The sequence below is a fragment of the Onychomys torridus genome, chromosome 8, assembly GCF_903995425.1.
Source record: "Onychomys torridus chromosome 8, mOncTor1.1, whole genome shotgun sequence".
Taxonomy (NCBI): Eukaryota; Metazoa; Chordata; class Mammalia; order Rodentia; family Cricetidae; genus Onychomys; species Onychomys torridus.
The window spans coordinates 5,295,807-5,312,416 of record NC_050450.1 but is presented as its reverse complement, the minus strand read 5'-3'; the positions used below and the strand labels follow the sequence as shown (position 1 = coordinate 5,312,416).

General features: G+C 45.7%; 1 protein-coding gene across 4 annotated transcripts in view; it reads right to left on the bottom strand.

Moving 5' to 3' along the window:
* Klhl22 (kelch like family member 22) overlaps window positions 1-16,610 on the bottom strand; it is a 47,615-nt gene that overhangs the window by 16,667 nt on the left and 14,338 nt on the right. For all 4 annotated transcript variants that reach the window (XM_036196217.1, XM_036196216.1, XM_036196214.1 and 1 more), the window contains 3 exons: window positions 15,981-16,146; window positions 10,609-11,327; window positions 54-246 (listed from right to left, as the gene is read on the bottom strand). In XM_036196217.1, the coding sequence (XP_036052110.1) occupies window positions 54-246; window positions 10,609-11,327; window positions 15,981-16,146 (1,078 nt within the window). The remainder of the gene's footprint in view (window positions 1-53; window positions 247-10,608; window positions 11,328-15,980; window positions 16,147-16,610) is intronic.

Here is a 16,610-nt window from a genome sequence, read left to right as displayed (position 1 = left end):
AGTACAGCCCATAGAAGGAAACCGGGAAGACTCCTATTGGAGGGCTTCCTTACCTCCCTCTTGAGTGGGGCCACATAGTCCCAGGAGTTGGTGGCAGGATCATAGCGTTCCACAGTATTCAGGTCATTGTGGTAGTCACGGCCTGCCACAGCGTAGATGTACTTGCCTACGACACACACACACAGATCTGCATGCTCCTGCTGCAAGGACTGGATCTGGAACCAGCGGTTGTGCCTCGGGTCATACCTGTGGAGGACATGAGGACAGTCTATCACTAATAAGGGGAGCAGCTTGCCTTTCAGGCCTTCACTTTCTACTCCCCACTTCTTTGCTGCAGCCTGGTCTAAACACCCTCCATCCTGGCAGTTAGGACCTGCTTACCCACAGCCATGGTGGAACATAGAGGTTCATGGAACAGTTTACTCACAACATGGCCTGGAATGTAGCTAGGAAGCTCTGGAGTTTTTGCCCATGAGGTGGGCCCCTTAGAGGAACAACCTCTAGGGTTCCTATCTACCCAGATGTCCATCACAGGCTGTGACCACCTTCCTCTCACCTGGACTCCAGCCTCCTCCGACACTCTATTATGTGAAGTCTACAAAGGTCACCCTGTGCACTATCACACCCTTGTTCTTACTGATAGTCGTGGGCTCCCCTCAGCCCCTTCGTGCACCTGAAATAACTATTCTGTTCTCTGACGGGTGGCATTCCTGACTTGGGAAGCTTGGGAAGTCTTCTCCACCCCTACCCCCTCAGGACATCCTTCTTGCTAAAGTGAGCATGTCAACTCTCACCTTGATCTGTGGTCACTAGAGAGCAGGATCCTGTGAGATTCCAGGGACCTCACTAAAGCAAGTGGAACTCACTAAAGGAAAAAGATGAGGCTGACTACATGAAGCCAGAGAATTCTGCAAGACCAGGAAAGCCAATGGGCTGAGGCTAACCTGGGGCAATCTGTAATGATGAACAGTCCAGGCAAGACATAAATGGGAAAGAGAAGGGTATGAGGCAGAGGAGAAACATTCACCTCTGTTAACCCCTTGCTGAGAGTGGAACTCTCAAACACTGTTACTAAAGCTTACTTTCCTGATATCAGGCCACTTACGTCACTTTCTGAGAAGATAGTGTCCCCAAGTCACAGCTTTGTTTCACTGACAACTGTAAAGAAGGTCTAGCCCTCAAGCAACAAGCATCATCCAACCCTGCACAGGGCCAGTCCTGTCACAGCTGCTCAATGTCAAGCTGCTCAATGTTGTCAGCCCAGGACACCCTTCCCTTCCAATACCCCAGGGCACTCTCAGCTATGTGGCATGTCAACTGTCACCCATTGGTCTCTACTGTATTTCAGGTCTACCTAACTTAACTATCCCCAATTGAGCCCTGCATTCCCCATGTCCTTCTGTTCCCATCAATGCCAGCAAAACCCAGCTTCTACACATTGACACCCACACCTGAGGCCTCCACAGCCAAAAATCCATCATCATTTTCTTTCTTCTTTTGCCCACTAGGGACTGAATCAATATTCACTGGATGCTAGGCAAGTGTTCTACCATTAAGCAACATTTCCAGCCCTCTTTTAACCTTAAAAAAAATTAAAACATTTTAAAAGGATTTATTCATTTTTTTTATGTGCATTGGTGTTTTGCCTGCATGTACGTGCTGGGGGATGCAGAAATATGAAGCAGGAATTCAGCTGACTATGACAAAGCTATACCTGGAAGAAGCTAAGGGCCTTTCCAGAGGTAAAGCCAAGGCTTAAGGAGTCTTGGTGATATTGGCTTTTGCACATTAGCCATTTCCTGCTATGAATTTCTCATGTGCTCTTGCAGCTTTTCCATTTCTAGAACAGCGTGTTTGATCATCCACTGGGCACAAATTCCCCTGGACAATTGAGGGATTTGGATATACATCTCCCAACTGTACTAAAAAGCAGTCACACAGCCAGAACCCTAATTTCAGGCTTTTCTATAATTATCGTCATTAGCAACATTCGGCCAGGACAAAAGTATTTATCTGAGATACTTCTCAGACTTTCTAAGAACTGACTGCAGACAGATAAGCATCCAGACTGTTAGTGAGGGTCAGGCAGATGTACTAATTAAGCTTAAACCTCCTCTCCTCCAAGTGTTATCTCTAATTCTAGATCTGCCTTTAACAATTAACTCAGAACTAAAGTACATCTAGCTGTGATGCAGGTTGTCTAGCTACCGAGCAGACTTGCCCCACCCGACCAGAAATCAGCGGAGCCAGAGATCTACAGATTGTGTGTGTTGTTGTTGTTGTTTTGTTTTTTTGGTTTTTCCGAGACAGGGTTTCTCTGTGTAGCTTTGGAGCCTGTCCTGGACTAGCTCTGTAGACCAGGCTGGCCTTGAACTCACAGAGATCCACCTGCCTCTGTCTCCCAAGTGCTGGAATTACGGGTGTGCGCCACCACCGCCCAGCCTGTATGTGTATTTAAACTCGACTGGGGAGAGGAGAAGGGAGAGTGGTAGAGAAGACTAGAGGAATGAGATGGAAGATGGAGAAGAGCTAGATGGGGAAGAATTGGATGGGGAAAAACAAGATGGGAGAAATGAGATAGAACTTAGAGATAACAGCAGAAAATCATAGAGAGAAATTGGGCAAGAAAGGAGCTAGTACGAGAGCAGAAAAGCAGCCATGGAGAGAGAGAAATGACTCAGAATAATAAAGTGAATGGAAGAGTTTTGTGTATGTAGTTTCATTTGATATCATTAAGATTAGATTCCTCAGCTGGTTGTTAGATTCTTCCATGGATCCTGGGAAAAGGCTATCGAGGGGCCAGACCCCAATAGTCTTTGATATGTGACTTTGATATGTGACTTTGTTGGGTCCCCTAGAACTGGAGTTACAGACAGTTGTGACATGTGGGTGTGCCAGGTGGGTTCTGGAAATTGAACCTGGGTCTTCTGGAAGAGCAGCCAGTGCTCTTAACCAGTAAGCCATCTCTCCAGCCCCTTAAAATATTTTTTTAAAGATTTAATTTTAAAAACTTTAAAATATTTGTTTTATTTTATGAGTTGTCTTGCCTGCATGAACACATGTGCCTGGTGCTTTGGAAGTCAGGAAAGGGTGTAGGATGCCCTAGAACTAGTTACAGATGGTTGTGGGTACTGGGAACCAAACCCAGGTCCTCTGAAGAGCAGTGGGTTCTTTTAACAGATGAGCATCTCCCCATCCTACCCTTTCCAATTTTTGAGACAAGGTCTCATTAAATTGCCAAAGTAGGCAGACAAAGTTGCCATCTGGTTAGATGGGGCCGTCTGCCACCTTTTCTGTCCACGGGACTCCTTTATGTAAGTACATTCCTCTCATCCCCATCTTCAGTGCAGTCATGTAAGAAACAAGTCTCTGGAGCTTTCTGTCTGACTCCTTCTGGTCCTTAGCACTCCGTTTCTTAGGCTGAATCTCTTTGGATCTTGGGGCTTTAGGCTTAAGGACACACACACACACATTCACTGAAACTATGGGTTTATAGATTTTATTCTCTCTCATCTATCTGTATTTGACCTCTTCCTCCCCACCCTCACAAGGTCTTGTTACATAATTACGGCTGGCCTTGAACTTAAGTAGACCAAGCAGGCCTTTAACTCTCAATCCTCCTGCCTCAGTCTCCCAAACACTAGGATTACAGTGTTCATGACTATGTTCAGATGACCAAACTCCTCTTTATCGGAATCATTTTCTGCTTTGTTTCTGTTTATATTAGTATGTATGTGTGTCCATGATTGGGGGGAACAGACATGCAATGACAAATATGTGAAGGTCTGAGAACAGCTTTGTAAAATCTGTTCTTTCCACCACTGTATGGGTTCCAGGGATTGAATACAAATCGCCAGTATTATGCAGCAAGTACCTTTACCTACTAAGCCATATCATTAGTCTTTTGGGGGTATTTGTTTCTTGTTTTTATATGAGATCTTGTGAAACCCAGGCTGGACTTGCACTCCCTAAGTAGCCTGACTCTCCTGTCTCCACCTCAAATATTGGGATTACAGGTGTGCCACCACACCTGGTTTTAATTTTCTTCTTAGTCAGAATAGATTGTTAAGTAATTTCTTTTCTAATTAAAAATAAGCTTCGGGGGCAGGCAAAATGATCCAGTGAATAGGGTGCTTGCTGCCAAACCTGATGCTTTGAGTTCTGTTCATGGAACCATCACGGTGAGAGAAGAGAACAAACTCCTACAAGTTGTCCTCTGATCTCCATGTCCTATGGCATGTGCACATGCACACACTAAAACTACATGTTTTAAAACATGTTTTGGGTGTGCTAATGTATACCTGTATGTGCCTGTTGAGAGGACAAAGGTCAATGTTGAGTGTCTTCCTCTATCCTTTTCCACTTTATATTTTGAAATAGTGTCTGGAGCTCATTGTTTTTACTTTTTACTCATTTACTTTACTTGCTGACCAGTGGGGCCTTAGGGTCATCCTGTTCCTACCTATGCCACACACTGGAGTTACAAATGAGCACCACCACAGCTGGGATTTTATATGGGCACTGGGGATCTGAATAAAGGTCCTCATAGTTATGAGGCACGCTCTTTACAAACTAAGTCATCTCCCTAGCCCCAAATACAGTATTATAAATTGGTCTGTGTTCCAAAAAACATTCATGTGAAAGCTACTTTGGCAATTCCAATCCTATCCTGGGTGGTGGTGGTACACACCTTTAATCCCAACACTCAGGAGGCAGGGGCAGTAAGATTGATCTCTTGAATTCGAGGCCAACCTTGTCTACACAATGAGTTCCAGGACAGCCAGGGCTATACAGAGGAACTCTGTTTTGAAAAAAAAACTAAAGACACCATGACCATGGCAACTCTTATAAGGAAAACATTTAATTGGGATGGCTAGCTTACACTTTCAGAGGTTCAGTACATTATCATCATGGTGGGGAGCATGGCGGCATGCAGGTAGACATGATGCTGGCTACATCTTGATCAGAAGGCAACAGGGAGTGGACTGAGACATTGGGCAGTATCCTGACCATAGGAAACCTCCCAGTCCACCCCCACAGTGACACATTTCCCCCATCAAGGCTACACTTACTCCAACAAAGCCACATCTACTAATTCTTGTGGGATAATCTTTTTGTACACTGTAAAGATGTGTTTCTGTTTTACACCATCTGCCTAAGGTACCTTCTGATTGGTTTAATAAAGAGCTGAAAGAAGGAGGGGACAGGTAGGACTTCTGGGCAGAGATAGGAACTCTGGGAAGAATCAGAGAGCTGGGGATTTGCCAGTCAGACATGGAGGAAGTGGGATGCATGGTACTGAGCAGAGGTAATGAACCACCTGGAGGACATAGATTAATATAAATGGGATAATTTAAGTTATAAGAACTAGTTGGGAACAAGCCCAAGCTAAGGCCAAGCTTTCATACTTGATAGGAAGTCTCCATGTCATTATCTGGGAACTGGCAGTCCAAAGAAAGTCCAACTACACCTAATAGTGCCACTCCCTATGAGCTTATGGGAACCAATTACACGAACTACCACATTCTACTCCCTGGACCCCACAAGCATGTAACAATATCATAATGCAAATGCATTTAATCCAACTTCAAAAGTCCCCAGAGTCTATCACAGTCTCAACACTGTTTAAAAGTCCAAAGTTTAAAGTCTCTTCTGAGATTCATGCACTCTCCTAACTGCAATCTCCTATAAAATCAAAACAGACCACAAACTTCCAACATATAATGGCACAGGATATACATTACATTCTAAAACATTGGGAAGGGAGCATAGTGAGGAAACACTGGACCAAAGCAAGACTAAAAACCAGCTGGGCAAACTCCAAACTACATCTCCATGTCTGATGTCAAAACACTCTTCAGATCTCCAGCTCCTTTCAGTTCTGTTGGGCTGGTTCCCTCCCTGTTAGCAGCTCTCCTCAGCAGGTATCCCATGGCTCTGGCATCTCCAACATTTTAGGTTCTCCAAGGCAATCCAACTTCAACTTCACAGCTTCACAAAATGGCCTTTCTAAGCCTCCATTCAGGGACACTCCTGACACATGCCTGGCCTCCGCAGCTTTCCTTAGTCTCAGAGGCAAATTTCATAGCCCTTTCTTCTATCCTTAACTACAGAACCATGTGGCCAAAGCTGCCAAGTTCTCCTGCCCTTGTTCAATTACATCTTTACCAGCTTTCTCTTCTTCATTGCCTAAGCTTGGCTATCCTGAAACTGGATCTATAGACTCAAACTCAGAGATCCACCAGCCTCTCCCTTCCCAGTGCTGGTATTAAAGGTGTGTACCACCAGGCTCTAAGCTTTCCTTTAGTTTCTTTTCACAAGTTGGAAACAGCTGGGTGGGATCTTACCCTGAAGTCACCACTTCCTTTATTCCATTTCCTAATCTGTCTATCTCCTTGAACACAGGATTTAGCTCCATTCCACTTCCTGGTGCTCCTTTTCTCAATCTGTACATTTTATATATTTTACATTTTGTATTTTTATTTGCTCAGTTTGCTCCTCTTCATTATAAATCACAAGAATGATCTCTAGTCAACATACTAAAATTCTTCTCCTCTGAAACTCTTGAGCCAGCCCCCAGTTGTTTAAATAGCTCTTAGCACCATTATCATCATGGTGGGGAGCATGGCGGCATGCAGGTAGACATGATGCTGGCTACATCTTGATCAGAAGGCAACAGGGAGTGGACTGAGACATTGGGCAGTATCCTGACCATAGGAAACCTCACAGTCTACCCCTACAGTGACACATTTCCCCCAACAAGGCCACACCTACTCCAACAAAGCCACACCTACTAATAGTGCCAGTTCCTATGAAGGCCAATTACATTCAAACTATCACAAAGAGGAATAAATGAGAACTCAGTCTATTATGTGAGGATACAGCAAGAAAGGGTCCTTACCAGACTCAATCAGCTGACATTCCAAAAATCAAGATTATGAGAAAAAGGTATGGAGCATTTAAGTCACCTATTCTGTGGTATTTGTTATAGCAGCCAAAAATTTCCAAGGTAATAATTTTAATTCACATATTTGAACTGCCAAACTATTATAAATTGAGAGGTGAAATTTAGGTTCAAAATGTATCAGAGGTCTTTGTCAAATTTAGCAAATTGTTTTTTTCTTTTGTATTTCCCTAATTGTTAGTGGTATGATAGGGAGTACTCTGAAGTACTGGGGATTAACCCCAAGGTTCTGTGCATGCTATCAGAGTCTATTACTGGCCTCTATCACCCCAGCCCACCATTCTCTTTTGGTGTGAAATAAGATCTCACTGTGTAGCCCTCCTGTCTCTGTCTCTAGGTGCTGTGATTAAAGGTATGACCACTACAACTGGCTCCTGCCCTCTTTTCACTCTTTTGTGACAATGTCTCACTAAGTTGTCCAGGCTGGATCTGAGCTCAATCATTAACCCAGGCAGTCAGATCTAGAACTGATAATCCTCCTACCTCAGCCTCTTAAGTAGTTGGGATAATAGGTTCATCACTAAATCCAACTATTACTGTTTATGGAAAATGTACTAAGAATGACAAGGCTAACTCCTATGGTTTGGATGAGTGCTCTCCAAAGGTCCATATATAAAGGCCTTGTGCTGCCTAGGTTTTTTTTGGTTTGTTTGTTGTTGTTGTTTTGTGTTTTTTTTTTTGGGGGGGGTGGTAGTTCGAGACAGGGTTTCTCTGTGTAACTTTGTGCCTTTCCTGGATCTTACTCTGTAGACCAGGCTAGCCTCAAACTCACAAAGATCTGCTTGCCTCTGCCTCCCGAGTGCTGGGATTAAAGGAGTGTACCACCACCGCCCAGTAATGCTGCCTAGTTTAATGTCAACTGAACATCAACTAGAGTCACCAGAGAGGTGACTGAGAAAATGCCTCCATAAGTGGGAACTGGAGAGATGGCTCAGAGGTTAAGAACACTAGCTGTTCTTCCAGAGGTCCTGAGTTCAATTCCCAGCACCCATATGGTGGCTCACAACCATCTGTAATGAGATCTGGCTCCCTCTTCTGGCCCATAGGGATACATGCAAACAGAACATTATATACATAATAAATAAATAAATCTTAAAAAAAAAGACAAAAGAAACCATTGTGGGTGGGACCACCCCTGGACTGGTGGGTTCCAGGTTGTATAAGAAAGCAGGCTGGCCAGGCGGTGGTGGCGCACGCCTTTAATCCCAGTACTTAGGAAGCAGAGGCAGGCAGACCTCTGTGAGTTCGAGGCCAGTCTGGTCTACAAAGTGAGTTCCAGGAAAGGTGCAAAGCTACACAGAGAAGCCCTGTCTCGAAAAACCAAAACAAAACAAAAAAGCAGGCTGAGCAAGTCATGGGAAGCAAGCAAGTAAGTAGCACTCTTCCATGGTTTCTACATCAGCGCCTGCCTCCTGGTTCCTGCCCTCATTGCTTTGGATGATGAACTGTTAATGGAACTATGAGTGAAACAAACCTTTCCAAGGTACTTTTGGTCATGGTGTTTCATCTCAGCAATAGTAACCCTAACTAAGACCTGGTCATCAGGGTAGCAGTTTTGGGAAATATTATGGTCCTGCTTGGGTCACTGGGAAATGGACTCAAGGGGATAGTGAAGCCTGTTATAGTTGCATATACCTCCTCTCCTATCCTAGAACTAGAGAAAGAGGCAGGAGGACCACTCCAAGTTCAAGGCCAACCTGCTCTATATAGAGTTCTGGGCCAGGCAGGACAGCCACTTTTTTTTTTTTTTTTGTGGTAAAACCTTATCTTTAAAAAAACCACAAAAACAAAACTGAGTAACTCTGCATCCCTGGTTTCTACTTTATGTGTCTTGGACCAAGCTGTGACTACCATGTTCAGTGCTCCCAACACAGCCATCTTCCTCCCAAAGGACAAGTCAGTGGGTATACCCCATGTATTGCATGATCTTGGACTTTAAACTTCTCAAAGTATACAGTAAATAAACATTTTCTCTTCATTTATAGTTGCTATGAAAGGGAAAAAGAAACAAACTCAGAAAAATCAATTTTAGGGATTCAGCCACTGTGATATCCCAGTAATCATGAGATAGGGGCCAAGTGAAATTCAAGGTCATCCTCAGCTACTCATCTAGCACAAGTCTGACCAAACACAAAAACCAAAAAGTGCTAGGGTGGCACCCAAGGGCCTTCTACATGCTAAGGAAGCATTCAACATCGAGCTGCATCCTCAGTTTTGCAAGTCTTGAGATGGCTAGGAAGGAAATGAAGCTTTCATTCTGGACAGATGACAGACACCCTGGTCAGCTGGCAGGCAGGCCCTGGCCCTACTTGCCACCACCATTCTGTTAATTTCTGTTCCTGTGATCCCACCTGCCATGATCCAAGTTCAGCTCTCAGCTGTCACTGCTCTAGAGAGATCTGCATTGCATCTTTCAACTGCTGAAGTAGGGCAGGCTGACCTTAGCCCCACAGCAGAACCCTGTAAGAAAGAAGCTTCCAGGCTTGACCTAAGGGAAGCCAAATTCAGCCATGCTCACTGGAGACAGTATCCAGTTACAAAGGAAATGAGTCATTTCCTTCTTTCTGAATTCTGTCATTCCAACCATCTAATCACAATGTGTTACAGGCAGGTTTAAGTCTCACTAGTTTGCCAAAGGTGACTGCTTCCTAGGGTCAGGAGACCAGAAATGATCAAAGAATGGCTGTTTTCCTCTTGGTCAGTATCACCACGCTTGCTTGATTTGTGTGGCAGGACCAGTCCAGAATTCAGTCTCACCCTTTATAGCCAAAGACAGAACACAAATACCAAAATGAACTACAATAGCACCCAGCCCAAAGCTGTTCTCTTCAATATCATCTCTTGTGGTAGGGACCAGGGATGGCAGAGTTCCCACATGCACCAAGGTATGATGGAGAGGCCCCTCAAAATCCACTGGTACCTGAGGGCACTGGAGACTTGAACTAATGTCTCATGTTCTATCCAAAGAAATGGATCTCTTGGATCAAAGCTAGAAGCATTCTGCAGATCAAAGCAGTCCACAAAACTCTCTCAAGAAAAACTGCCTCCTCACAGTATCTACTGAGAACATTCTCATCTGACCAAGGGAGAATTTAGCAAAGGCTCAATGATGCTTACTGGTCCTTTCCACTCCTCTGTACTCAGATGTGGGCTGCCAGCATCTGGAAGACATCCTGGCTGGCAGTTTGGAGAAAAGGATCAGAGCTGACTAGCAAGGTACTTGAAAAAAAGATACTGAAGAGCTAGACTGAAGAAGGCAGGAGTAGCTAGCCCAGCCCACACAACACTCCTCAGCATGCTTCCTGAGCAGAGGCAGCCAAGGAAACCTACTGCAGACAGCTGGACTTCAGGACAGCAGGGACAGAGGGACAATAAGGCAATTCCGATGCCCTTTTTTCTTATCTCATTGTGGCCCACTTTCTCTGAATTCATCTGGACCTCATTACACGAACAGGTATGCCCCAGAGAAGCTGTAACATTCATGTAAAAGGCAATGCAGGAACCAGGCCTGTAGTGATGCGCCTTTCATAACGTGTCCCCTGAGCAGCCCACATAATGTGTCCCCTGAGCAGCCCACATAACCCACAAATCCTGCACCAAGGAGTTGTCTAATGACAAAGGCAATGATCAGTGCCCTTTCCTACCTCCAGCATCGGGACTCAGCTCGGAATCCTTGGACATTATTGTCCCCGCCAATCAAGTACACGAAGTTGTTGAGCACCGCAATGCCCTGGTTGGACATTCGGGGAGCCAGAGAGGCAGTGAAGTGTTTCCACTCTCCCAAGAGGGGATTCAGGTACTTGGCCTGGTCACTGAGGATTGTAGATGGTGTGGAGTGAATGCCCCCAAAGCCCACAACACACTGGAAGTCTGAGCGAAGCTCTGTCTGTGGGCCCTGAAGGCTGGGCTGCAGGCTCTCATTCCGGTGGTACATAAGGGCACTGGCCACCGTGTCCCTCAGTGGGCTAGGACCAAGCTTGTCGTGCAGTCGCTGAAGGACCTCAGCTTCCATCAAGGGAAAACGCACAGTCTCTAGGAGCTTGGGGGGCTCATTCAGTGAGATTTGGTCAGCTTGCACCTGCTCCAGGGAGTAATGGTAGAGCAGGGCCCCTTCATACACCTCAGTCTCACAGGAAACCTCCAGGCGATTGCTGCTGAGGAGGGAGTAGACCTTCTCCAAAGGAAGCTGGCGGTACTTGTCAGTTCTTGAGAAGGCCACAAAGTTTTTGAGGATGTAGGTATCCAGCTGTTGGGTCAGACGGTTCAGGTCAAAGAGCTCTGCCAACCGGTAGACATCAAGGATGTTCTCCTCATCTACCCATGACATGAGGAAGTCACAGCAAAAGTGAATGATTTCTGGGATCTGTAAAAAGAAGGATACCCACTCAAGCCTGAGCTGGAGAACTGCATCTGGGTATGAAGACAGGGTGACAGCAGAAAAAGGCTTACACATCTGGCTGTCACTATAGCTGGCCTTCTGGGGTTGGGGAATACAAAGTGGAATCTTCCCTCAACTGTCCCCAACCTTTACTGACACAAAAATGACACTTCTTGCAGGCTTAGTTTAAAACCTGCCATGGAAACATAGGGCACATTCTCAACCTCTCATAGTGTTAGGATCCTGACCTCACTCCTGCATATGTGCAGCTGGGGGTCTTGCGTCTTATGTCATCCGTGACCATGTACGCACGGCCTGGTCACAATCTGCGCCTTAAAAAGCCAGACTCGGACCCCCACCCTCTCTCTTTGTTCTCTGCTCTCTCTGCTCTGCTCCCTCCCACCACCCCCCTTTGTCTCTCTCCAGGCTTGGCTCTCCTCATTCTCCCCTCCCCACCCCACCCCCACCCGTTTCCCTCCAAATAAAGCTCTAAAAACTAACACTGGGTTCTGTCGTGACCGTGACCTCTGCGTGCAGTAACCAGCACCATAACCAGCTCCTCCCCCAACGCCATTTGTCTTTCACAGAGCCCCAATCCTCATTATAAAACAAGGAAAAAGTAGGGAAGAATGCATGCGAGCATGAACACCACTTAGCACAGACAGGATTTTTGATATATAAAACCTGCTTTTAGATAAAAAAAAAAAAAATGTGTGCAGGGCTGGGCGGTGGTGGCGCATGCCTTTAATCCCAGCACTCGGGAGGCAGAAGCAGGCGGATCTCTGTGAGTTTGAGGCCAGCCTTGTCTCCAAAGTGAGTTCCAGGAAGGGTGCAAAGCTACACAGAGAAATCCTGTCTCGAAAAACAAAAAAACAAAAAAACAAAAAAAAAAAAAAAATGTGTGCAGGAAAGGAAGCAGGATATGTCACAGACTGTCAGTGTTTGGAAGGAACCTGAGGCTATTCCCTGCCACTGGTACTAAGACCAGAAATACACCTGGCTCTTTTCTCCTACTCGAGTTCTCTGAACCAGGCCCACCAGGCCCACTTACCACTGTCAGCAAGGCATCTCCAGATATTCACCAGAGCCAAAACCCAGATTCAGAACTCTTGAAAAGCTGTTAAACCACCCTGGGGCCTCTGCCTGAGCTGAGAGACCCACTCAGCTCCAGAGGGTGCAGGATTCCCAGGTGGCAGCAGGGAGGGAAGGAAGGCAGGCCAAAGAGGCACCGAGTGCCGCTATGGGCCACAGGAATGTATCCTAAGAACTCAGCTGGTTATGGCAAAGCCACTACCTGGAGGGATCAAGGAATTTCCTCAGAGGAAGCCAAACCCCAGGGAGCATTTGGTGCTATTTGACTCGTTACATATCAGCTGTCTTCTGTTGTGAAAATCATAAATTTAAAACACATAATAATAAAGGAAAAAAAAAAGAAAGAAAATCATGTGTGCCTTCCTAGTTTTCCCAACTGACTTTTCCCTAAGAAATGCTAACAGTGTGGACTGACCGACCACTCACTCTTTGGACATATACATTCAAGGTATTTGGAGAACAGCCTCAGAAAAGGCTTCCTTCCCCCCAACCCATCCGTTTCTCCCCTTTCAGCACTGGAATCAGATATCTCCCTTAGCCACATTCAAGGACTAACAGGAATAACAGTCCAGACCACCACATGCTAGTCTCCTGATTTAAGGTCGATTCCACATGGAGACACCGCCTAGATCAGGTGGACCTTAAGTAATAGCTTCGCACAATTTAGTTCGGACGCTCCTTCCTGTTTTGTTGTTGTTTTGGTTTTTTTGTTTGTTTGTTTTGGTTTTGTTTTTTTTAGTTGAAACGATAACTCATGTTTCTTGCTAGGTGATATGCTAAGGGCTGAACAGATACCTACAAATGATCAGAGAAACACACCCTATGTTGGGTTCTTCAGGGTTCTCTGTAGTTCCTGAACATCTTCATTTCCATGTTTGATTTCCTAGACACTCTTCTGCCCGGGCCTGAGCGAGTAGGGATGAGGAATGCCATCCTGGCACTAGCCCATCCTCTTGCACCAAGCCTTCTTGTTTCCCCATCCTTGGTCCTTCAGTCTGTTTTCAGAGCAGTGTGCCTCTGCTGGGTAGAATGCTACAGACACAGCTGAAGCCCATCTAGTACAGGAGCCCCAACCAGACAGACTCAGAATGGAATGCACTTGCCTAGAGCAAACCAACAAGGCCGATTTTGCTTAGATTCAGACCCAAGACTCTGGGGACACTGTGAGAGTTGCCAGGTCTAGTGCAGGATACAGCAAATGGGGACAAGCCACCAGCTGCAACACCCAAACTTGATCTGCAGACTCCGTGACGCTCTATCAAGTAGAACTCGCTCTACAGCAATGTTACATGTTCAAATTGCTGCTTGCTCTTCCCCCACCTCCCCCTTCTTCCCAATATGCCTATCATTGCAACTGATGGTGAGAAATGCCACCCCTTACTAGCTTGACTTGTTATCAGCTTACCCAATGGACCTTGCCTCATCTTCCCACTCAAGGGCCTTCTTTGGGACTGAGCATTATGTCCACCCTCTGAAGAAGTAGTTGGGCCCTCTCTCTAGCCTCTTTGCTGACCCCAGGTGGGGAGACTAGGGTTTCTTCAACAGCCACCCTCTGCCCCTTTGGCTGTGGAGTAGCTGAGCCTATTCACTAGACAGGTTATTGGAGCCACCTGCCCTGCCTTGCTGCTCCCATGGACCTCCCAGGACCCCTCTGTTGGAGGAAAGCACCAGTGTTCCTCTTCCTCCTAGTCTTTTCCCATTCCTTCCAACTATTTCACCCAAAAGTTAGTTTGGGACTTTTTATTTAAGGAAACAAAATAAAAAGAAACCTATAAATATGTATTTTATATATTTTTTAAAAATGTAAAGATTTTATGTGTATGAGTATTTACCTGCAAGAGAACCTAGGTTCAATTCTTAGGCCCCACAATTCTCAGGTGGTTCACAACTACCCCTAACTCCAACTCCAGGAGATCTGATGCCTTTCCTGGTATCTTCAGGTACCAGGCACAATTGTGGTACAGGCAAAACACTCATAAGGGGAGAGGGGGAGCTATGGCACATGCCTCTGATTCCAGTACTTGGGAATTCAAGGCTAGCCTAGTCTACAAAGCGAGTTCCAGGACAGCCAAGGCTACACAGAGAAATCCTGTCTCACAAAACAAAAAAACACTCATATACATAAATCTAAAAAAAAAAAAAAAATGTTGTTTTAAAAATATCAGTTTGCTGCTCTTCCAGAGGACCTGGGTTTGGTTCCTACTACCCACATAGATGCTAAAAACATCTGTAACTCTAGTTCCAGTTCCAAAATCTGGCAGAGGCCAGAATGAGGCAGGCACATGGTACACATACAAGCAAAGCATAAAACATATAAAAAATAATAAAGAAATGAGGGAAGGAATCCTGCACTATGGTGCATGTCTGTAGTACCAGGTACTCCAGTAGCTGAGGCCAGACTGTGAATTCAGGCCTGTGTATGGTTAACAAAGTAAGACAGGACAGGACAGGGAGAAGAGGAGGGGAGGGGAGGGGAGGGGAGGGGAGGAGAGAGGACGGGAGAGAAGGTGAAAAAAGAGTGGACAAATACAGCTGGTACACAGGAAAGACACTGTGCTGCAGGTCAGAGGATTTTCCAAGTTGCTAGACATCACACAGCACAGGCCATCACTAATACATGCCTCATGTTTGGCCAACTTGTGACGTTTTTCCTAGTAAGGAAATCAAGCCAGGAGAAGGAAGCAGCAAAGAAAGAAAGAGCACGTTGGATACATCAGTTCACCCCTGTAAGCACTCTGGAGGCTGAGGTAGGACTGCCATGAGATTAGCCATCCCAGGCTACACACATTCTAGGCCAGACTAGTCTATATTGAGACCGTCTCAAAAAACAGAAAAGGGGGAGGGGTGCTGGAGAGATAGCTCAGTAATTGAGAGCACTGGCTGCTACAGAAAACCCAGGTTTGATTCCTGACACCCACCACATGGCAGATCACAACTATCTGTAACTCTACTTTCAGGGGACCCAACACCCTCTTCTGGTCTCCACAGGAACTGTACACATGTGACATATGAAAATACAGGGAAATACAGGCATACAGGGAAAAAACTCATACACATAAAATAAAATTAAAAATCATTAAAAAAAAAAAGAGGGGGCTGCAGAGGTGGCTCAGCAGTTAAAGGTACTCCTTCAGAGAACCTGGTTCAAATCCCAGGACCCACATGGTCCATATCATGCATAACTCCAGTTCCAGGGGAGCCGATTCCCTCTTCTGACATCTTCAGGTACTAGGTACACACATGGTGTAGTACACATACATATATACAGGCAAAATGCTCATACACATAAAATAAACAAATCTCTCTCCTTTTTTTTTTAAGTAGAAAAAGAGTCAAGGGCAAAAGAGGAGGGCAGGTTAAGGCATTTGGAGATACTCTGCTTCAGTTCCCAAGGCTCAATACCAAGGTACCCTTCCTGTTCCATATTTTGCCTCATCACTTGGTATTCTTGCCCTCTTGACCTACCTCATACCAGCAGTCATCACAGGCATCTGGGGAAGCCCCCCCTCAGGTATGAGTCTTCTTGTTCAACAAGGCAACTCTCACCTGAAGTTGGCAGGCAGCAACCAGGGTCTCCTGCACATTGCTCAGGCTGAGCTCTAGTTCAGAAGTGTAAATGAAATGCAGGATTTGGCACATGGCATTGTAAGACACACCGTGGATCAGGACCTCTTCCTGCTCCATCTCCTTCAATCCCCCAGCAAACATTCCTCTGTAAGGCAAAAAGACACAAGGCATTGAGAGTTACTCAGTCAGGACTTCAGTGTGGGTCACAAAAAGCATTCAGAAGGGACTAAGAGCTAGTGGTGGGGCTGGCCGGATGACAGTCTGCATGCTCTGTGCCCTGAATAACAGTCGGCAAAGGGGAGTCAGTGTATAGAAGGAGCCTGATCAAGTTGGACAGCTGTCCTGGGATCACTTGGCTCCCCATACACAGGCAGTGCCTCGTTTGCCTGCTGCATCATCTGCCAGTGCAGTTCTAGGTCAGACAGCAGTTGGAGTAAGTTTTGAAAGAATGTGCTAATAGCAAACATGTAATAACTGAGAGTCACTGCATTACATGTATTTAAGGAGTGCTTACCATATGTTGAGTAGTGAGGCAGAATAGAAAGACAGAGAAAATTAGGGGGACATAGAAAGGGGAAAAGCATTCCACATGGGATTCCATGTTTGCCT